Below are 20,346 nucleotides of genomic sequence, written 5' to 3' on the forward strand. Positions count from 1 at the left end.
AAACTGGGGCTTGTCAAGTAAGGAATCAAAAGCTTAGCCGGTGTTTACCCCCTACTGTATACGGCTTTCAAGCTGTAGATCACCTGACGATAAAGCGGCGGCAGTGACGCAAGAGTGAGCTGGGCCGGCCTGGAACGCTCAAGCTCCCAAGCAAGGAGCAAACAGTCTCCAGGCCGCCAGCTCGAAGACCAGGATTATTGCCCGCGCCTGTCATGCAATCAACCCCCCTTGGCGTCCCCGTCATCATCACGCTGGGTCCGTGCATCAATCGCATCACCCTTCACCCCCCACGTCAACACATGACGATCGACCCTCCCAACACAGCACGTCGGTGAGGTTGCTTTACAAATCGTACACCATTAATTCCCTCACAAGCCATGTCGCGGGCAGAGACAGAGCCGCTCCTCCCTCGCTATGACGACGACACGAGCCGTCAGCGCCGGCTGCATCAGAAGATCCATACCTATCAGATGCTCCGCGCCTTTTCCGAGGGTTACATGCCATCGACCGAGCAGACAATTGCAAACCTCCGCAGTCTCTTGTCTTTTGATATACTGAGTCCCCGCAACCCCGATATAGACTCAGTGGGCCGGCAGCTAGTCCGCGATTGCCGCCTGTGGATCCAATTGTTGATTGAGTTCTTACAATCCAAGAACGGCGACGATCAATTGCAGGAGTTCATTTGGCATCTCTCTCATGGCAGGGTAAATGTCCACACTGATCAGCTCGCCGAGCAAGCTTCCCAGTCGAGAGCTAGGGCAGATACCAGAGCAGGTACCAGATTTCTAAGATCCCCCCTTTCTCTGATATCTATGTAGATTTAAGCTAATCGTCATGACCAGCATATGATAGCCTTCGTACTGTCGGAAATCTCTTGTTTACAAATGCTGACTTCCGGCTGTTTGTCGAGGACCTGACGACTGTTGGCCGTGAGATATTCTCTGACACAGCATTCTCTCTGTCTAGGGCCTCCCGAAAAGCTGGGAAGAAGCTCAAGCCGAAGGAAGAAGAGCAGCAAGCGCTATCTGGCGCGGGTGCAGATGAGGGCCGTAATATATCAAACGAAGAGTTACGGGAAGAAGTAAATCATGTTACTGACGTCGCGAAGGCCGGACTCGCTCAGACTGGCCACGAGTCCAAAGAATCTGCGGAGGAACACCTATCTGGAAAGGAGCAAGAAACTCTAATACATCGGTTGAAACAGACTGTCCTTAAGCTCCGTGAGCGCCGTGATTATACTGACTCAGTTGCTGTTCTGGCACGGCTGCTGCAACGATATGCCATGGTCTACGCAAACGCAGCAACGGATGTTGCTTCGACTGCAGAAGAGGAGTCGGAAATAAACGAAGAGCTGAAAGAAGCAATACACAAGTTCTGGGCTCTCCTACAAACCATCGGGGATCTCAAGGAATGGAAGGCCTTGGAGCAGCGACTTCACGGTGTGCTGCGACATGCCACTAAAGATCCCGAATTCGAGAATTTGGTGTCAGAGATAGGGTCTGCCATGCAGGAGATGATGACGAATCCGGACTCTTTTGACTCTGCACCAGAAAAGATCGACGAGCTGAAGGAGAAATCAAAGCACGTCGGCGCGGAATCTAGTTTACGGAAGGACGTCGACGAATTCCTTGCACAGGGGAAGCGGACATTACAGAGTATTTCCCGGGATGAAAAAGTTTCCAAATTGGTCAGCGCGACTCGTAAGATTTACAAGGATGCTGCGGATGGCTACCATAACCAGCGGGCCAATCTGCCTGCGGACTTGCTTGAGGTATTTCTTCCTCTTATCCTCCGCAATGTCCAATACATCCCTATTCCTCGTCTGGAGGTGTCTGCACCCGAGGTGGACCTTTTGGTGGAGAATCTGATTCTCGAGCCTGGCCATACTGTGAACTACTCGTCATTCCTTCCTTATCAGATGCATGTTACGACACGGAACGACATTAATGTCTTGAAGCGACACTCGAAGAAAACTACTGCAAACCTAAAAACAACGTTCACCGTATCAGTATCTGGGATGAACGTGAGTGCTGCAGAATTCGGCTACTGGCTTCGTACCCATAAGCTACTTTTCTTCTATCTCAAAGACCAAGGGATTGCAAGCTTCTATCTTGACAGGCGAGGCATTGATATCTCGCTGGATGTGGAAGTTGGTCGGAACCAACTAGAGCAGATTTTCACCCTCCGCGGCGTACGTGTCCGCATCCATAAGCTTGACTACAAGGTGCATCAGGGAAAATGGAGATTTCTCATCTGGCTGACCAAGCCATTCCTCAAACATATGATCCGTCGGGTACTGGAGAAGCAAATCGCGGAGCAGATTGTTCAGGCTGCGCATGCGCTGAACCGGGAATTGGTATTTGCTCGGGAGCGTCTTCGAGCCGCACGCATCGCCAGTCCACATGATCTTTTCACCTTTGTCCGTGCAGTTCTGGCTCGCTTGGTCCCAGCCCCGGACCCTGACATTGAAACCCGCGTTGGCATTGACGCTCCGGGCAAGGGTGTTTTCAAGGGTGTATATGCCCCAGGGAGTCTCGTCAAAGTATGGCATGAAGAGGCATTGGAGGCTCACGATGCCGTTGAAGAAGGCGAAGAGACTCCGGGGTTGCATAGGACCTGGCGCAATACCATTTTCGATGTCCCAGTATGATGCACGATGTAAGTATATTTTAGGTTCTTTATTCATGGCCCATCTACTCATGTCACGGCATGGTAGTTGTCGGAGATTGCATGATAACTTGTTTCCTATTGCATTCCCTATAACCATAATAATCTTTTCTATAATTGACATATTCACGACCCTCTCTCCCCATCCATCTGTAATGTATACGGCGCACGTGATGCCGGAATGGATCAACCTCACCCGGTCCGGCCACCTCATCGAAAGCCCAACCGACGAATCCCATTCGCGGAAGTAAACCGATTTATCTCCAAACAATAATCCCTCGCCCTCCAATTCACTTGAGATCTTCACTGATCTTGAGATTCAGCTCTGAATGATTCCATTTCTGAGCTGATATTCGATTTTCCACAAATTAATTCAATTGTGCTCACGAGTCGACATCCTTAAAGAACGCAGGCCCGAGAGTGACACGAGTTTACTTCTACTAGAGCTTGGTCCCAATTCGGCTTTGCTCGACAACAGCCTGGGTACACCGCAAGACAGCGTCAATTTCCAGCCTTCAGCTTCAAATGCCACAGACCAGATAGATTGATAACAATGCAGTTATTGCGAGGGCTTCTGCTTTCGTTCGGCGTTGCGCTGTTGCTTGTGCAATTGGTGCTCGCGGCGGAGGACTACTATAAAATCCTGGGATTGGATAAGAGTGCCTCGGAGAAGGACATCAAGCGGGCGTATCGCACGTTGAGCAAAAAACATCATCCGGACAAGAACCCGTAAGTGGCTTTTTTCTTTGTCAAGCTTTCGCTACTTTTCAATTCTGTCTTCTGGGTGGGGGGAACATCATACTGATAAGGATATCTTTGTCATATAGAGGCGATGACACTGCACGCGAGAAATTCATCGAAATAGCCGACGCTTACGAGATCCTGTCTACGCCGAACACGCGCAAGATCTACGATCAGTATGGACACGAGGGAGTCGAGCAGCACCGCCAGGGCGGCCAGGCGGGCGGACACGCGAACGACCCGTTCGATTTGTTTTCGCGGTTTTTCGGCGGCGGCGGACACTTTGGACATGCGCCAGGACATCGACGGGGCCCGGATATGGAGTTTAGGATCGGGCTACCGCTGCGTGATTTCTATCTTGGGAGGTCGTTCGAGTTGAATATCGAGAGGCAGCAGATTTGTGAGACTTGTCACGGGACTGGGTCTGCGGACCGTGAGGTTATAACGTGTGATAAGTGCGCGGGACGGGGAATTGTGATTCAGAAACATATGCTGGCGCCTGGGATGTTTCAGCAGGTACAGATGCACTGTGATAAGTGTCGCGGCCAGGGCAAGATGGTCAAGAAGCCTTGCCCGGTTTGTAGCGGACAGCGGGTTGTTCGCAAGGATGTTGAAACGTTTGTTACGGTGGAGCCGGGTATGGATAAGGGGACGCGCCTGGTTTTCGAGAATGAGGGAGACGAAAGCCCCGACTATATTGCCGGTGACCTGGTGTTGATTCTCGAAGAGAAGGAGCCCGAGCTGAGCACATCAGAGGAGCACCGAACGGACGCCACATTTTTCCGCCGAAAGGGCCGGGACCTATTCTGGAAGGAAACGCTGTCGCTGCGAGAGGCATGGATGGGCGACTGGACGCGCAACATCACCCACTTCGACGGTCACATCGTCCAACTTGGCCGTTCACGCGGAGAGGTCGTGCAGCCATTAGCTGTGGAAACGGTCCAGGGCGAGGGCATGCCATTCTACTCGGACGGCCATCTCCACGATCACGACGACAATGGCCCAGGAAACCTGTACGTTGAATACACCGTCATTCTCCCAGACCAGATGGAGAGCGGCATGGAGAAGGACTTCCACGCGCTGTGGGAGAAGTGGCGCAAGAAGAACGGTGTCGATCTTCAGAAGGACAGCGAACGACCCGCCGCACCTGCGCCAGTTAAGGATGAATTATGATGTATATTACCTAAGATAGACCATATAGCTTGCGTGCATCTATCGGAGTTGCGAGTATCTAGATATCCAATATCCTTTGCATATTGTTTGCCGTGTTTGCACCGGCAGGATTCACACCGCCCAGTTATCATCTCGAAAATTTATCTCAACCACCCATCACAAAAACTAAATCAACCAAACCAAGCTGAATCAAATAAGAAAGATTCCGCCAAAAAAATGGTCCGCAAACTCAAGCACCACGAGCAGAAGTCCGTCCCGCATATCTTCAGAAGCAACCCCAAATCAAGAGATCCCTACTAACCAAACTGCCATTCCAGGTTGCTCCGCAAAGTAAATCTCACCACCTACAAATCCGACCACGCCCACCGCGAGCACGAGGTCTCGCAACGCTACTACCTGCAAAACCCACTCGACTACAAAAAGTACTCCTCGATCGTGGGATCGCTCCGTCAACTTGCACACAAGCTCGCAGCTCTAGACCCTGATGCAGACCCCGTCAGACAGAAGACCGAGTCCGAGGTCCTGGATAAGTTATGGCGCATGGGCATCTTGAAGCAATCGAGAGAACAGGGCGCTGGCCTGTCGAGGATTGAGAAGGAGGTCACGGTTAGTGCGTTTTGCAGAAGACGGCTGGCGGTTGTTATGGCGCGGAGTGGGATGGTGGAGAATATCAAGACGGTTAGTACCTTGCTCACTCTTTTGTTTCGTTTATTTTCTCCAGATATCTGAGGAGTGATGGGATTGGTTGCTGATCTATTTGTGGACGGATAGGCGGTTACATTCATCGAGCAAGGCCATGTGCGTGTTGGGTCGGAGGTTGTGACAGACCCGGCATACCTTGTCACAAGGAACATGGAGGACTTCGTGACGTGGGTGGACTCAAGCAAGATCAAGCGGAGTATTATGCAGTATCGGGAGAACTTGGACGACTTTGATCTTATGTAGCCTGTTCTGGCTGCGTGGCTATGTGGATTTGATACCCTATTTCTGTTGTTAAGCCCTGGGATATGGCGCTGTAAACCATTTTCATGCGTTGCATATATACGAGTACTTAAAAGGGAGCGGCGTTGAAACGGACTGAATGAAATTAATTCTATATGTAATATGTGTCTTGTGGGTATCACATGCAAATTCGGACGGCCATGTATCAATCAAAACGCAACGCTAATGACAATGAACGTGAAAATGAGCGATCATCATAAATAATCAGCCAGTTTTGCTACGACGACCAACGCCAATGGCCTGTACAGAAATCTTGGGCTTGAGTTTTAGTCCGCGGCGAGTTTGCTTGTCAGAGGGCTCCTCAGGGAGATCCATCCGAAACCTGCGGACGCTTCCTTCATAGTTGGCTTTGCCGTCTTTCCCTTCTTCGAAGAACGGAACTCGGCTGTCGCCAAATTGACACCACCGGGGTGCAACTCGTCGCCAGAGTCCACGCATGCCGCTGCTAGCTCGGTCTATTGCTTTGTATTCACGGCGACGTGTAGAGGGAGATGTCCATTCTATTATGGTAGGTTTTGTTTCCGTTGTACCGACCTCAACATCAATCTGATCAACGGATTCGTGGTCATAGTGTGAAGTATTGGGGCCGGGGGAGCCCGCTACAGAAGGCCGACGCTCAAGTATCGGTGTTACTGGAGGAGAGCTGAAATCGGAAAACGTTCGCACGGTACGGGGAGGAGTATGAGGAGGAGAAAATGACCGGCGGGCCTCGGTATTCGAATCTTGGAAGAGTCGACAGGATTCTCGATGCAGCGCCAGAAGGTTCTCACGTCGAACCGGCGAGTCTGGGGCAGATGGCGTGAGAGATGTGATGGTGTTTGTACGACGGTGAGAATGAATGGAGCTAGGGCGACTGTGAACCCCAGAACGTCGTGTACTGCGAGAAGTTGAACGAACCTCACCAGGAGATTTCGTTGATGGGGGAGAGACTGTTCGTTTCCGTTTCGGGGTCCGTAGCTCGGCGGACGAAGGGCGTATAGATGTATTGATCATGCTGTCGTTCGCAGCGTTATCGGAAGCGTGCACGCTATCCGAGGCTGTAGATAGAAGATATACTTCTCCAGCTATTTCAAAGGAGTGACAAGCGGGCGTTTTATCAGCTGCAGCAGCAGATTGGATATCCAGGGAAGGCACCACCTGGGGTGAGGGTGGATTGTGTTGCGGGTTGGAATAAAGTGGAGTTGCTGCAAGGGTCGATGCAGCTAGGTGAAGAGAAGGGCTATTATTATGGCCATTTTCAGGCTGGGAGCCATAGTGGCCATAGCCATCAGAAGAGAGATGACGATGACATGTGATGGTGGCCATAGTCCCCGTCATAAGGGTTCGGACTCCAACGAAAATGAGGGACGGGAATGGCCTCACATGCACCAGGCAACAGCACCAGTCACAAGCAGCAAAGACGGGAAGATCAGCAAGGGTCCGTGGAAGGCGAAACTTGTATAGAAAACAACAGCCTGAATGGTCAAGAATGTCTCCTCCAACGCCACCAGGACGTTAATACGACAATATTAGGGTTCTGTGCGGCAAACAAGTCAGTCCCAGCGGGCAGCCAGTAGGAGGGTCAAGTATTGTACATACCAGTTGGGATACATCGTTGTCTTAAGAACGAGAAGGACGGATATTTGTCCGACCGCAAAGACAAGGAGAGAAGAAGGCGCCGATTGGGGCAAGGATACAGGTCAGGCGGCGGACAGACCCGAAGCAGTCGCAGTGTTGTGCATTTATACCTCAAAAGCCGATGTCGCACCCCTCACCGTCTGCGCATATTCTGGGCCCTGGCGCCAACAGAAACAAGCAAGTGTAGAGGGATCACAGCCCACGCTGCAGAACAAGTGGAGGACCATGCAGCAACGCTCCTGCCGCGAGCGGCTAGTCAAACAACTAACACTTCCTTTACGCTGGGCTGCACCGATGCGTTCGTCTGGTTTGTCCCTCGACTCGGGCTCGAGTCGCTAGTGTCAGTCGATCGCCATCGTCAGCACTCTACAAGTTTAGGTCCGTTTAACTGGGCACTTGGAAAATTTGTCATGGCGACTCGCAGCCCTCAGAGTCTGAAGTGCCCCGCATTCCAAATAATCAGAATCTCAAGTTCCTTGCAGTTTGGCCTGTGCGCCTGCATCTCTACCTGATCGTCCTCGCTGAACCCGACTTGGTGTTTCAGTTGAGCGATTTATCGTGGGCGCCTCACTTTCGTCGACGGCCGTCTCTCGGAAGCCACGGCAATATATAGCCAATTTATCGCAATTTACAGGTAATTTGGATGCCTGAGCCCGGACAGCGCTGTTCTCAGATCTAGAACTGGAGGTCAGCGCATCAGGCCCATTTCGGCGCTTTTGATTGGTTGGTACCTTTCACCGCCACTCTTTGGAGTCGAACCCCACTCGACGGCGGTGACGGCTGAGTCATCCGTTGATCGACAGGTTTCATGGACCGACTCAATAACGAGGGATGGATTACGATCAGGGCAGGGTCCATAATTCACACAACAGACGTCTCTTATCTTGATTCTTGACTGGCTTCACAGTGGAGTAAACAGCGACGGATCCCCTGAACTCCACAGATTCCCCGAGAAATTCTCTAGGGTCTCAAAGTCAGGAACCCAGAATGGCTCATTCCCGTCCTCAAGATCAATCCAAGGTGCAAGCTGGAGCGCCATTCGCACGCCATGGTCCTGACTAGCTGCGTCGATGGACGGGCCGATTCCCTGGCCCGCACTCAAATCCGGCGTAAACCCCGTGGCATGGGCCTGTGTTGTACCCGAATACCCTGGCGCTGTCGCGGGCGGATCAGAGCCGTGGATATAATTGGGGGACGTATCGAGGCCCACGCCATATGCAGCGTCGGTTCCAAGTTTAGCATGCTGGGCAGTCATCAACTCGGCCATTCCTGCTGTTCTGGCGGCCTCGTTGCCCTGAAGCTTCTCCATGGCTGCGTTGGCAAGAAGCTCGAAAGCGTCGCGATATTTCTTTACCCACCCGGCGCGCTCACCCATAACGAATAGAACAGTTGAGCACGCGCGGATATCATTGCTAATTCGGACTGACCAGATTTGGTCGCTGTGTGTCCAGAGGGCGTAGAGGAGGGTTATCCCAGAGATGAAGACGGTCTGAACGGCAAGGAAGGAATGGCCATATTCGAGGGTTTGATGGAGGCGCTTATGTGTCTGGCAGATGTCTCCCGCAGCACGGAGGCAAATATGGTAGTAAGGATCGGTGACAGGGAGTGATGGAAGGAATGGCTGGATGAGGAGGCGGAGAGCACGGTTGTAGTGGAGCATAGGGTAATCAAGATCAGATGCTGCGAAACGTTGGAGGGCAGACGCCTTCCATTCTTCGAGTTCAAGAAAAAGGTGGTCCATCTTGGAGCGGAGCAAGTGAAGCGGTCTGTCAGCGCGGTAGATCTTGTGTTGGATCCGGGATTCGATGCGGCGTAGGGTTATCAGGTAGATGGAGTACGTTAGAGACGTGATACGATGGTTACTAGTGTTTGTACCAGCCCCTTCTCCGTTAGTATTACCCTCAGGTGTGGTTGATGAGGGAGGAGGCGCTTGAGGGAGCAGTGCTGGGTCGCGGACATCGTCATCAACGTCGACCGGGAGCGGAATATCAATATGTCTATCCGAAATACTAAACGGCCGCCCAAGAGACACCGATACCACTCTTTCCAGGTAGTATACCGCCCAAAAGAGGCGGCGTCGCAGCTGTGCCGTGATTGGATCAAGGTATATCTCGTTGGCCTTGCGGTGTAACCCAAGGTCAATCGCTGTCCGCATAGCCAGGCCGATCATATACCAGACGCCTTGGCTAGAGCCAGACCGCAGGTGATAAACAACCAAAAGCGTCATGGCTTGGACGTTCTCGACAGATCGGGTCTCACACATATCTGGCACTTGCTGAATGGCCGTTATATAAAAGCGCTAGAAATATTTCAGTACAAGCCTGAGAAACAGGAAGCGGGCGACATAGTAACATACCTCTGGTGGAACATAGTCATACTTCTCAATTAATTGAATAATAGTCGCGCTAATGGCATAAACCAAATATAATTTAAAAATCCCAAATCTCTCTGGCTTTGTGAGATCTTCGCGTTTCGTTTTGGCCAGTCGCCAACGGTCCTCGTGCAGACGCCACAACTCAATGCGGTCGATAAATGGATACCGGACGTGAAGCCTAGTTAAGTATGCATGAAGCATCCTCCTGCCCATTTCATCATTCGGCGGCTCCGTGCTTTTCGCGAGGAGCTCATCCATACGCAATGTTCGCGGTCGATCTAGGCCAGTGATTCTATCGGACGGTGTCGGTTGCGGAGGAAGGCCATTTATTCTAGAGTTGGACGGCGCAGTCACATTCCCTCTAGCTTCACTAGAAATTGAAAAAGGCCGATTACGCGACGAAGTGAGGACTTCGTTCCAAACTGTGGCCTGGACCATTTCGCCCAGGTTTGCTGCGAGTGACAGCCCCGAACTCGAGCCAATATATGCTGGCGCTTCGTAAGAGTTGGCAGCAAGAAGACCAACTAGTTCTCCGACGGCATTATGGTCAATACCACTTCCGGACCCATGGCATCCATTTCCAGCAGAGCCTACCTGGCTTGTCTCCTGGTCGTGAGGGCCAGGGGAGAGAAGTGTTGCCACGGGATGCGTGTCATGATTAGGAGTTCGGCTACTGGTCGTTCCAGACTCCAGTTGAGACTCTAGATATGCGATGCGCTCTTCTAGAGCGCGCGTGTGCCTATCAGTGGTATCAGCAACTATAGTAAGGATAATGCATGGTGCTGACAAGACCTACTCGCTTTTGGGGCCACTTTCCTGTCGTACTGAAGCCTTGTCGCACTCAGCGCCGGCTCTGAGGCAGTTAGAACAAACCGGGTATTCATTATCGCACTTTTGGACCGTTAGTGCTGGATAGCAGGATGCGGTATTTGGGGCGGAGGCTGACTTTTTGCTTCCTGGTCTTGCATCGAGTGCATGCCGTCCTTGCGCGCTTTCGGGGATTGTAGTCTTGGTGAGGCGACGAGGCACTTGTCTGGGGTTCACACAATTCAGATGGATCCATTACTAGATGTTGAGCTAGTCATTGTTGATGACAACTGTGTTGAGGGTAGATGGTGGGAGAGTGAGAGTTGGGACCATTCGATGGATGATATGGAGAGGACGCCAAGACGCGTTCGGGGGACGGTCTCTCCAAGCACCACTTCTCGCATCGCACTATTTTTGGTCCTTGATAAGTTTATCGAATTGGAGACAAGCCTTATCGATTGTTTCCTTTCTCGGTATCTACTATTAACATCTTTTATATAACTACCTTGACTATCAAGAAAAGACCACTGTAGGGCCGTATATTCAAGAAATACTGATAAGGTACAATGGTATATAGTAGAACATGTAGGGAAAATCCTATCTATTGGTAATATCGGAAGGCCAACTGGTTTCCTAGTTCAGCTGTACACTGAAAATCGTACAAAATTGGTAGTGCATATGGGGAATAATCCAGAAACGGAAAGAAAGCGTATAAGGGCAGAGACGGTTAAACAGTAAGGAGATATCACAAATATAACGAGAGCCAAACAGTAGTAGAGAATAATGTTGGAATGTCGGTCTCAGGCAGTGTCCCTCGAGTCCGGGTCGGAAATTAGGTAGGGTAAAGAGAAAATATACAATAGTCGGAATTGAATATGCAAAGAAAAGGGAATTGAGCCTGGGAAAGTGCAGCTGTCTAGGCGGTGTATGGGTGCTTTCATGTAGGGCTATGCGAATGCGGAGGTGCTAGTGGAACATCCAAAGGACCAGCGGTTGGTGGCCAAGGGGATGGAGCTCCGCGTGTGCTGGCCCTTCTGGCTCGGTCATATATGTGAGCGTCGCCCAACTGTTCATTGGTGGGCTCAGCAATACCCCGAGCGGTAGCAGTAGGCGCTGAGGGACCCGGCCCAGGAGGCATGTTGGCCTGCTCGGGCACAGGACGAGGTCCCATGTAGTGTCCGCCAGTAACGTTGCCTTGGTTTGGAAAGAAACTTTGGTTGAGAGCCCCGCAAGATGTACAGGAGAACTCTATCTTGAAGTTTGTGAGGACAAGTTGAGGTGCAGAAGGGTGGCTAGCCTGCTGAGGTTGGGTGGGAGATTTAGCTAAGCCTGGATGTCGTGGTGCTGGCTGGCTTGGAGCTTGCAAAGGATAAGAGGGTTGATGAGAAGTAGGTGGAGGGTGTAGTGGATGATTAACGGAGGTGTGCTCATGCTGTGGAACTGGTGCTGCTTGTAGAGGGGGCGTAGGAGGTAACGGCTGTTGTTGTGGTTGTTGTGTTTGCACAGTAGGTCGTATTCGCTGGGGGTTTTGTAGTTGCGGAGGGTGTGGCTGTATTGGCGGTGCCTGCAGATTTGTGGTCGGAAGGGTCGGGTTTCGTAGATCTTCGGTTTGCTGTGGTGGGATATTATCAACAAGATTCGGCTGTACCGGTTCGGGCATCCATCTCTGGCCCGGAATTCCACCATAAGCTGGACCCTCGTTCTGCCCTTCTACAGGTGGTGGCTGGCTCTCTTGTCGGTCTTCCCCACTGGACGAGTTTGCTGCATCGCTTTGCTGTTGCGAATCCCGCTGCTGCAGTCTGATAAGTGCGCGCTGGGCCTGTCTTGTCGAGATGTCATATCCATGATACCGTTTAACGGCATCGACAATATCCTGCGCTTTTATTTTGTTCCTCATGTCGAAAAGTTTGGGTATCTCGCTGAGAAGGAACCGCACATGCGAGGCTTCCGAACGAGCCGGGGTTTTCGTTGTTGAAGTAGCATTCCGTCGACAGCTGTGACTGTCTTGGAGACTGCTGATATAGGTCGCATTCCTATTTGCGCGACAGACAACCCGAAAGAAACAATTGTTGGAAGACCGGCAGCCTATCACCACGCTTTTCTTGTTGCTCCGCGTCACGCGAAGCTCCCAATGCTGCCTCACTGATATACTCCGTACCAGTCCCTTGAACTCTTCGAGCGAGGGAAACCGCTGGCCCACATGCAGGCCCGAATACATCTCCGTCATTTCGATCAGGAAAACCGGCGCAAAGCGAACAGCGGCGAGTCGATGGCAATAAAACTTTCCATTAGTGGAGTCTCACTCGAGGTCGCTGGTCCAAGAAACAGATCGGCTGGTTTCGCATAGTTCACGTGTAAATTTGGCACACTTAACACGTAGCTTCGGGGGACGAAACGCAGGGAAATTCGTAGGGGCAATGGTGAAGCATAGACGGATGCAGCAGAGCATCCCAGGATCGGGCCGATCCAGGTAACTCAGCCGAAGAACCGGGGCTCGAGACGAGCCAGCAGAAGCCGACAGAATTTAGCGAAGCGAAGACAGACCTGCCGGTATTCACGGAAAATACGGAGGCATGGCAGTCGCAGGAAATAGTCTCAGGTTTGCAGCAAATAGTTCGAAAGAGCAGCCCGCAATGGGGGGTTTTGCAGAGGAGAACGGGAGGGTCACTGTCCGCCTAGCGTGTCGGATCTTTCTCCAACTGACCTCGTCCGGACCTTCTCAGACCGCTTCCCCCCATCACTGCTTCTCTTTTTAAACCAGAACCAAGCTTGCTCTCGGTGGCCGAACAAGTCAGACGCTCAATCCCCCACACTTGTCGCTCATCTTCATCGCAGGGGGCATAAGCACGTTCAGCATGCCGTCCTACGGGCTCCTGGATCAGGCGGACGAAGGTCGGCTCGTGCCCAGCGCAGATTTGTTTCAGAGCTAACTTTCGTCCATTTAGATGCGCTCCATAAGTCGCGCCTACTGAATGTCGAAGAAAAGCCATTCAAGAGAATTTCCAAGCGCCTCCTGAACCCCGAATCAATCGTTATTTCAAATGCGACGCTTCCTCCCACGCCCCCACCCGACGGGACTGACGAAGAGGCTGCCGCGGCTGCGGAGGTGGATAAGCAAAAGAGATTGGATGAGTGGCGCCAGTTCCGCGAAGATGCATCTTTGGATTTTGCCGCCTTTGAAGGGAGCATCGCTCGGATACAGTTCTTACTCACAAGCAATGAGAAAGAACGCGAGCGATATGTAGCCGAGAAAGAGCGGATTCTTTCCACGATGCAAGCCGTTCGCGAGAACACTACGGAACTACGCGTCCAACTGGATGAAGCCCAACGGATTTTGATACTGCGAAAAAGCTACGATGAACAGACAGAAAAGATCACCAGCAATCGCCTTTTGAAGCCGCGGGAAGATCAGCAAGCAAATCTGCAGAAGCTGCAGGCCGAGATTGCCGAATTGGAAAATGAAAGCAAGGATTACGCGAAGACGTGGGCAGAGAGACGAGAACAGTTCGGTCGCATTGTGGAAGAGGGAATGCAACTCCGACGACTGATCCGCGACGAGAAAGAGGAAGTAGAGCGTCGAGAGGGCATGCAGGAAGACGAGGATGGAGACGACGGGGAAGTCTCAAAGGGGAAGATAAGCGGTTCCAACACGCCTAGACTAGACCAAGAAAGCGTGACTCCCTCCCAGAGTCAAGACGAAGCGGGTCGCTCGCCTCTCGCCGTGCCCGAGAACAAACCAACTCCCGGGGCTGCAACGCCTCTACGACAAGTCACTACTGCTGAGGAAGATGCGAACATGGTAGACGAGGGCGAAGTGACGGCTGACGAGGGAGAACGACATGACGATTTAGAGGAAGGCGAGGAATTACCAGATGGCCGTAACGGCGACAAAATGGACACTACATAGAGGATATGATGGTTTCTTTTATGCATTATGGAGTCAGGAGTCAGGGGATTGGCGTTCACAATCGAAAAGAGTATTCCTTAATTTACATACGCCTTGTCCTAGATAACATATTTTCTATTAATTGGCGTTTCTTGTGCGCCTATTGAAAGCTTCCCTGACCTTCACGCGATCTCTCGCTCAGCAACTCTGGCACTCGCAATGGCCTCTTTAGCGGCATTGATATGTTCAACATTGCTTTCGGCACCCTTCTTTCCTTCCTCGACCTAATGAAAATGTCAGCCGGAGTCGGCCTATTTGTGTTAGAGAGACATACCAGTAGACTGTCGAGCTTGGCAATGGTTTCTTCGATCTTCTGCTTAAGGCTTGGAAAGACTCTCTCTGTCTCCGCCAGTGCAAGACGCTACCATTAAACAATTAGTAAACTGTAGTTTCCAGCTCCCGGTTGTTCAAACAGATGCATACCTCCTGGTTCAGCAGGTAATCTCGGTTTTCGTCCGCGCTGGGGTCCTGTGCTTCCAGCTTTTGGATTCTCTCTTTCTGCTGCTCCAGCTCGCGGCGGTACGACGCCTCTTCCTTAACCAGGCGCTGCACTGAGGCCGTAGTGATTTCAAGCTGTGAGCGTGGGGCCATTATGTCGGTAGTTCTCTGCAAATAGTTTAATTAGTTCGATTATTCCAGAGTCGCACGTAGGAAAAACAAAGCACAGCATAACCTCCGGTCATAGATACATAGCGGGCGAGCAGGAGGGGTATCTGTTTGCTTGGTTCCTGAGTGCAGGCTGCAAATGTACAGCATGGGGCGGAAAATTCCAAGGAGTGTTGGATTAACCACTTACCTACTGTTTCAATTGTGCCTTATGTCTCGATATAGCCAGCCTTGCGGCAGTTGATGATGTCGCGATGCGATCCTCACTCCGCCCCTCCACGCTTCGGGCGATGATGCTGATGAGCCCGAAACGGAAAGTTTGCACTGTTTGTTCCTAGATAGGACCGGAGAGTGTGAGGACTCATCTCTCGACTCTCTGATTGGGTCATTATCTCTCTAAGTCGGATTCAACCTTCGGAGACTGCAAAGCCCACCATAACTAACCTGACGAAACTCTCGGAAGTCGGAATGGGTTGTCTTCAGGGAACTCCCTTTCTGTGACTGTGAGTCTTGCAAGGTCATGGTGGGTCCGTCGGGCGCCTGCAGCCCCAAAGTGCAGTGCAGATACGATGCGGACGGTACTGCCTCTGCTGCGCTGCGTCAGGGGTAACTAGCATAGCACTGGAGCCTCACAAACGAGTAGGCAGACCAACGGGCTTACCTAGTAAAGCGGGCATTTTCAGCCTTGCCAGCCAATAACAGTATTCAAGGCAGCCTCGTTGTAGTCATTCGTCAACTAGACTTTGTCACGATAAGGCTCATCGCCCCGGGCCCCATGGATAGGTCTTAGTACAACTGCTCCTCCCGACTAGTAGTCGGGCTCGGGGCGCAGGACACGGGGCTCGCAGCCAACAAAACCAGTAATAATCGCTAAAAGATTCCATGAACTAACCGACCTGTCCACCCGTCATGCCTTACTGGCTTCAGCGGCTATTCGGAAAGGAAAACGGCTGTGCATGGCGTGGTTTGGTTGTCTGAACCTTGTTGTCAAGCACTGTCTCTCAGGACGATCATGCCCTCCAATGCTGGGGCGTCAGACCAGGGCAAACAGTGAAGAGAGTTTTGATTCTGAGCATGTTCAGGGCCGTGGCTGCTTATAAAGGACGATTTCTTCCCTCCTGTGTCATGAAGTTTTCGTACTTCTCTTTTTTATTCAATCTCTTATATTCCTACTTATACTTCTACTTATTTTGAGGCTAGACCATACTGTCAAACGCCAAGATGAGGTATGCATCGATGTCACTACGTACTACCCAGACACGTTTACTCATAGATATACTACAGATACGCTATCGCTGGACCTAGCGAGTACCTGGTGCTCACTGGAGCCGGAATTCCAGATATCGAGATTTGCAAAAAGGCGTGGGTGATGCCATGGCAGCGAGTACGTTACTATCGCGATAAAAATGGGCCACTATTAGCAGCCATCTATCCAACTGCCGGTGCTGACCCATATACCAGTGTGCAAGGATCTCCGTTATGCCGTTTGACTTCTCCCTTAGCCTCCAGGCTATGACCATCGAAAAGCTACAGTTCTCGCTTCCTGCGGTCTTCACTATCGGCCCAGACGACCAGCTGGCATCCCTCAAGAAATACGCACTTCTACTTTCTGGGACTGCCGAGCGTCAACAAAACAAGGCGGCAGCTGATGCTAATCTGAACACTCCCGCGACCAGAAACCATGTCCAGGATATCGTGAAGGGTATCATTGAGGGTGAAACTCGCGTGATTGTTTCCAGCATGACCATGGAGGAAATCTTCAAGGAGCGTCAGGTATTCAAGTCGAAAGGTATCTAGGATTCTGTCTCCTATTCTATAGTTCCTTCGCCTTGCTAACAATCTGAAGTTATTTCCAATGTCCAAAATGAACTGGCACAATTCGGTCTGAAAATGTACTTACCTCCGCATCGCACTTCCAGTTTCCACCCCGCTGACCATAACCTAGCTACAACGCCAACGTCAAGGAGCTTCAGGACACAAAGGGCAGCGAGTATTTCGCGTTCTTGAGCCGAAAGGCTCATGAAGGGGCTCTAAACCAAGCCAAGATCGATGTCGCAGAGGCCCGGATGAGAGGTGAGATTGGTGAGGCCGAAAAACACGGACGGACAAAACAAGAAATCTCCAAGATCGATGCGGACACCGCCGTTCTAGAGACAAAGCGAAAGGCTGAAAAGGCAAAGGCCGACTCAGAGCTCATGAACCGCCAGACGGAACTTGATTCCCAGGTCCAACTCGGCAAGATCACCGCTCAGCGTCAGACAGAAGCGAGGGATGCAGAGTTGCTGAAACAGGTTGAGACCAAGCGGGCCGAGACAGAGCTCGAACGTCTCAGGGCTAAGCAAGTCACAAAGAGTAAGGTGGAGCGAGAGTCTGCTCAGGAAGCGGCGGACGCCCAGTACTATTCCAGCACCAAGGCTGCAGAGGCAAAGCTGTATGAGGAGAAGATGGAGGCAGATGCGAAATGTACGTTGCGGACGACTGCATCATACTGAATGGTGAATCAGTGCTAATTAGACACAGTTTACCGTACTAGCAAAGACGCAGATGCCGCCTTCAATTCGAAGAAGCGTGAAGCTGAAGGAGTGCTAGAAATGGCCAAGGCTTACGGCGCCCTTATTGATGTCCTTGGTGGTCCTCAAGCCTTCCTTCAGTGGAAGATGATTGAGACCGGCATGTACGAGAAACTGGCCATAGCGAATGGCCACGCTATTAGAGGCCTTCAGCCCAAAATCACCACATGGAACACGGGCGGTGGTAAGTCTCACTCCCCCTATTCTGCGTCAGTTGCCTTCTAAAATCTATATGAACAGACGGTACGAGTGGTTCTGGGGATTCATTGGGCCCCATTCGCAATATCATGCAGGGCCTTCCTCCTTTGCTTAGCACAATCCACGACCAGACTGGAATCAAACCTCCTCAATGGTTTGCTCAGATGCCGGATGACGCTCAGGAAGGAAAACCAAACACCGCTACCAACAAGTTGAATTAGGTGACGGCACCCTTTCCTGCATTTCGATTCTTTTGATGCTTTGTGATTCCCCCAATCTTCTTGTCAAACTTTTCCTTTGTGGCTATCATATTGAATGGAGTATTGGCAATACCATGTTTTTTGGCCACTCGGCTCAGAAACATATCCTCCTTTGCGTAGTCTAACTTGCTTGGAGGGAGGAACTGGAAAGTACAGTCTGAGCCCCCCAGCCTCATCTGCCATGGTCCTAGGGTCAACCCACTTTTGAACGTCGGGGCAGGACGATCTTCAAAGTAGGTTGCTCTTGCCTTGTCTCTTGAAGTTAATTTTGGAAAACGCCAACACTCGGCAACGGTTTCCCTGGTAAATGGAAGCCTAGGCACAAATTCATAAGGTCTGGTCACTCGAGAAAGTCGCAATCTTATGTTAATATGGGGTATCAGCAGTCAGCTCTGCGACTTCTCACGCTGGGTATTCAAGTGAAAAGTTCATTCAAACGGTTCATAGGGTATATGCGCAATTAAATTCAGAGGATATCCTCTCAAAATAGGCCAACCCTTCAATTGCCGGAGAATCTGGCGCATGGAGCCTGGTGCTGTTCCCTGACCCAGTCTAATCGGTCACAGCATATCTCGGGCAAGATGAACAAGGCACAATCGGAAACAACGAATCATCGACTTAGCAAGCGTCGATAATATTAATACCAACATCCAATTTGTTTTAATTAAGGAATACCTTCGGTGAAATAAACTGGGAAACAACCTCTATCCTTCCTTTTCAAAACAAAATCATGTGATGTCATCCACATCGGGTTGGATCGTCACCGCCGTCAGTCTTATATAAACCATGGGGTCGGACGTTGGATCTTCATCCTGTTCGTCTTACCTCTAATTGTGAAGTCCACGGCGGCGATTATTGCATGCCTTCCTGCTAGTATGATATGTTATAACCCGTTCATACTCTCTTTTTGGTTTCATTTTGGTTGTCCTTCAGGTTCTCCACTATGCCAGCCCCAACCTTGCGTCAGCTCTGCACAGCGACTGCGATTCGGAACGTGAAGTGTAAGTAGCCACGGTCAAGATTTCACCTGGACTGTACTCATTCTGACTTCATTTGCTTTCTAGACCTCAACGATATCGGCAATATTCCCTACACGCTAGCCCGGCCTTTCCTTTTGAAGATCGAGAGCCCGGAGAAACTGGTCAGTTGGCTACTACAATCTATCTTGACGTCCGGTTATCGCTAACCACTACTCCAGAGGTCCCTTGAATTGCAATCCCCACATATAATGAGAGACGATGTTGAACTATGGATGGAATTTATAAAACGAGACATACCCAAATGGGACGAGTATCAGTTACCCGACGAGCCGGACTGCTGGTACGACGTATACTGCGAGCTACGAGAGAGAATACAAAGGGCCGTTGATGAGGATGCGGAAAAGCTTAAGATGGCTCTCGATGGTATAAGTTCAGAGCGCGCCAAGCATAGCACTCAATTTGTCACCGACCGACGAACTGTTCGCCTTCCACGAGATCGGCCAACAGCGAAGCAACGGTATGCATCTTACGACCGAAAAATGGGCGGTATCGCCCCTGTCTTCTCATCCAAAACCGGGGGAGGTGCTTCTTCTGATCCTATGGGGTCTCCTGTTTGGTCCTTTGAACGGCCATCAGTCCCTCGCTCGCAGACACCGAAGAGAAATAACATCTTTGCTGCAACAAAGAGGAACAGCACATTGGCTGTCCCTACTAAGCAGCTCAGCAACAGGGCGACTCAGGTAAGGCAGGCTCCGCGTTCTTTGATAGAGGAACACCGTCGACCTGCTGAGCCAGCCGTTGCCCGGAAACCAACGCTACGTGCACCCGGGCGCTCGGGCCTGCAAGATACCTCAAGTACGCGGGGCCAAAGTAGCCCCGCGCTGAGCTCTTCCTTGCAAGAAAGAGAGTCCCGACTACGTGCAATAACTACAGGTCGTGCCTCGACTTCTTCCCAGTCTCGCACTCCACTGCAAGCGTCATCCCCAGGAAGATCTACATCCACCAGACCTTTGTCCGGTTCTCAACCTTCTTCGTCGAAACCCCAGCCGCGAATGTCCTCCAGTACAACACTCGAAGACCATAAACAACCCAAATCTGGTGCAAATACTGATTCTGACGAGCCGAAAATGTCACCGACCCGTGCACCAATTCGAAAGAGGCCTGGGCCTAACCTTTTCATACAACCGAAGAAGAAGAAGGTGAACTAAGTACCGATCTCCTATCCTCTCTTGTTTACTGCATTTATAAGGCGTCTTTTTACTCATCATTAGCACTTGGCGTTGGTTTGTTATACATGGCTTTAACTATAAACTTTGTATATCGGTTGCTTTTGGGCTTGGTCATCGGCTTGCGGAATCTGGGATTATACATAGTATTGGTCTTTTTTTTTTGAGATGACTCGGTT

General features: G+C 51.1%; 10 protein-coding genes across 10 annotated transcripts; 6 read left to right on the forward strand and 4 right to left on the reverse strand.

Moving 5' to 3' along the window:
- Nucleotides 1–377: 377 nt before the first annotated feature.
- Nucleotides 378–2,650, forward strand: ASPVEDRAFT_28123 (uncharacterized protein; the record flags this gene model as incomplete). Its single annotated transcript, XM_040810079.1, has 2 exons — nt 378–774; nt 843–2,650. 2 exons carry the CDS (start codon nt 378–380, stop codon nt 2,648–2,650), a joined length of 2,205 nt encoding a protein of 734 aa, XP_040667225.1.
- A 570-nt stretch (nt 2,651–3,220) lies between these two features.
- On the forward strand, nt 3,221–4,581 carry ASPVEDRAFT_28124 (putative DnaJ domain protein; the record flags this gene model as incomplete). The annotated part of the gene is made up of 2 exons (XM_040810080.1): nt 3,221–3,396; nt 3,495–4,581. 2 exons carry the CDS (start codon nt 3,221–3,223, stop codon nt 4,579–4,581), a joined length of 1,263 nt encoding a protein of 420 aa, XP_040667226.1.
- A 159-nt stretch (nt 4,582–4,740) lies between these two features.
- On the forward strand, nt 4,741–6,012 carry ASPVEDRAFT_41045 (snoRNA-binding rRNA-processing protein IMP3). Its single transcript, XM_040812259.1, has 3 exons — nt 4,741–4,829; nt 4,899–5,259; nt 5,353–6,012. Exons 1-3 carry the CDS (start codon nt 4,798–4,800, stop codon nt 5,524–5,526), a joined length of 567 nt encoding a protein of 188 aa, XP_040667227.1. The 5' UTR covers nt 4,741–4,797; the 3' UTR covers nt 5,527–6,012.
- ASPVEDRAFT_28126 (uncharacterized protein) lies at nt 5,788–6,900 on the reverse strand (the record flags this gene model as incomplete). Its single annotated transcript, XM_040810081.1, has 1 exon — nt 5,788–6,900. One exon carries the CDS (start codon nt 6,898–6,900, stop codon nt 5,788–5,790), a length of 1,113 nt encoding a protein of 370 aa, XP_040667228.1.
- A 1,201-nt stretch (nt 6,901–8,101) lies between these two features.
- Nucleotides 8,102–10,637, reverse strand: ASPVEDRAFT_129658 (putative C6 transcription factor; the record flags this gene model as incomplete). The annotated part of the gene is made up of 4 exons (XM_040806658.1): nt 8,102–9,499; nt 9,557–10,313; nt 10,371–10,465; nt 10,521–10,637. The coding sequence occupies 4 exons, from the start codon at nt 10,635–10,637 to the stop codon at nt 8,102–8,104; spliced, it is 2,367 nt and encodes a 788-aa protein (XP_040667229.1).
- A 681-nt stretch (nt 10,638–11,318) lies between these two features.
- On the reverse strand, nt 11,319–12,608 carry ASPVEDRAFT_28128 (uncharacterized protein; the record flags this gene model as incomplete). The annotated part of the gene is made up of 1 exon (XM_040810082.1): nt 11,319–12,608. The coding sequence occupies one exon, from the start codon at nt 12,606–12,608 to the stop codon at nt 11,319–11,321; it is 1,290 nt and encodes a 429-aa protein (XP_040667230.1).
- Nucleotides 12,609–12,922: 314 nt separating this feature from the next.
- Nucleotides 12,923–14,584, forward strand: ASPVEDRAFT_635236 (uncharacterized protein). The gene is made up of 2 exons (XM_040815684.1): nt 12,923–13,273; nt 13,327–14,584. The coding sequence occupies exons 1-2, from the start codon at nt 13,237–13,239 to the stop codon at nt 14,286–14,288; spliced, it is 999 nt and encodes a 332-aa protein (XP_040667231.1). The 5' UTR covers nt 12,923–13,236; the 3' UTR covers nt 14,289–14,584.
- ASPVEDRAFT_82995 (putative tubulin-specific chaperone Rbl2) lies at nt 14,450–14,918 on the reverse strand (the record flags this gene model as incomplete). The annotated part of the gene is made up of 3 exons (XM_040817301.1): nt 14,450–14,551; nt 14,602–14,688; nt 14,751–14,918. 3 exons carry the CDS (start codon nt 14,916–14,918, stop codon nt 14,450–14,452), a joined length of 357 nt encoding a protein of 118 aa, XP_040667232.1.
- Nucleotides 14,919–16,154: 1,236 nt separating this feature from the next.
- Nucleotides 16,155–17,922, forward strand: ASPVEDRAFT_82996 (flotillin domain protein; the record flags this gene model as incomplete). The annotated part of the gene is made up of 7 exons (XM_040817302.1): nt 16,155–16,159; nt 16,218–16,317; nt 16,395–16,722; nt 16,780–16,825; nt 16,879–17,396; nt 17,454–17,687; nt 17,744–17,922. The coding sequence occupies 7 exons, from the start codon at nt 16,155–16,157 to the stop codon at nt 17,920–17,922; spliced, it is 1,410 nt and encodes a 469-aa protein (XP_040667233.1).
- A 982-nt stretch (nt 17,923–18,904) lies between these two features.
- ASPVEDRAFT_52404 (uncharacterized protein) lies at nt 18,905–20,149 on the forward strand (the record flags this gene model as incomplete). The annotated part of the gene is made up of 3 exons (XM_040814629.1): nt 18,905–18,962; nt 19,026–19,102; nt 19,160–20,149. 3 exons carry the CDS (start codon nt 18,905–18,907, stop codon nt 20,147–20,149), a joined length of 1,125 nt encoding a protein of 374 aa, XP_040667234.1.
- Nucleotides 20,150–20,346: the final 197 nt, after the last annotated feature.

The sequence above is a fragment of the Aspergillus versicolor genome (genome assembly GCF_001890125.1).
Source record: "Aspergillus versicolor CBS 583.65 unplaced genomic scaffold ASPVEscaffold_4, whole genome shotgun sequence".
Classification (NCBI taxonomy): Eukaryota; Fungi; Ascomycota; class Eurotiomycetes; order Eurotiales; family Aspergillaceae; genus Aspergillus; species Aspergillus versicolor.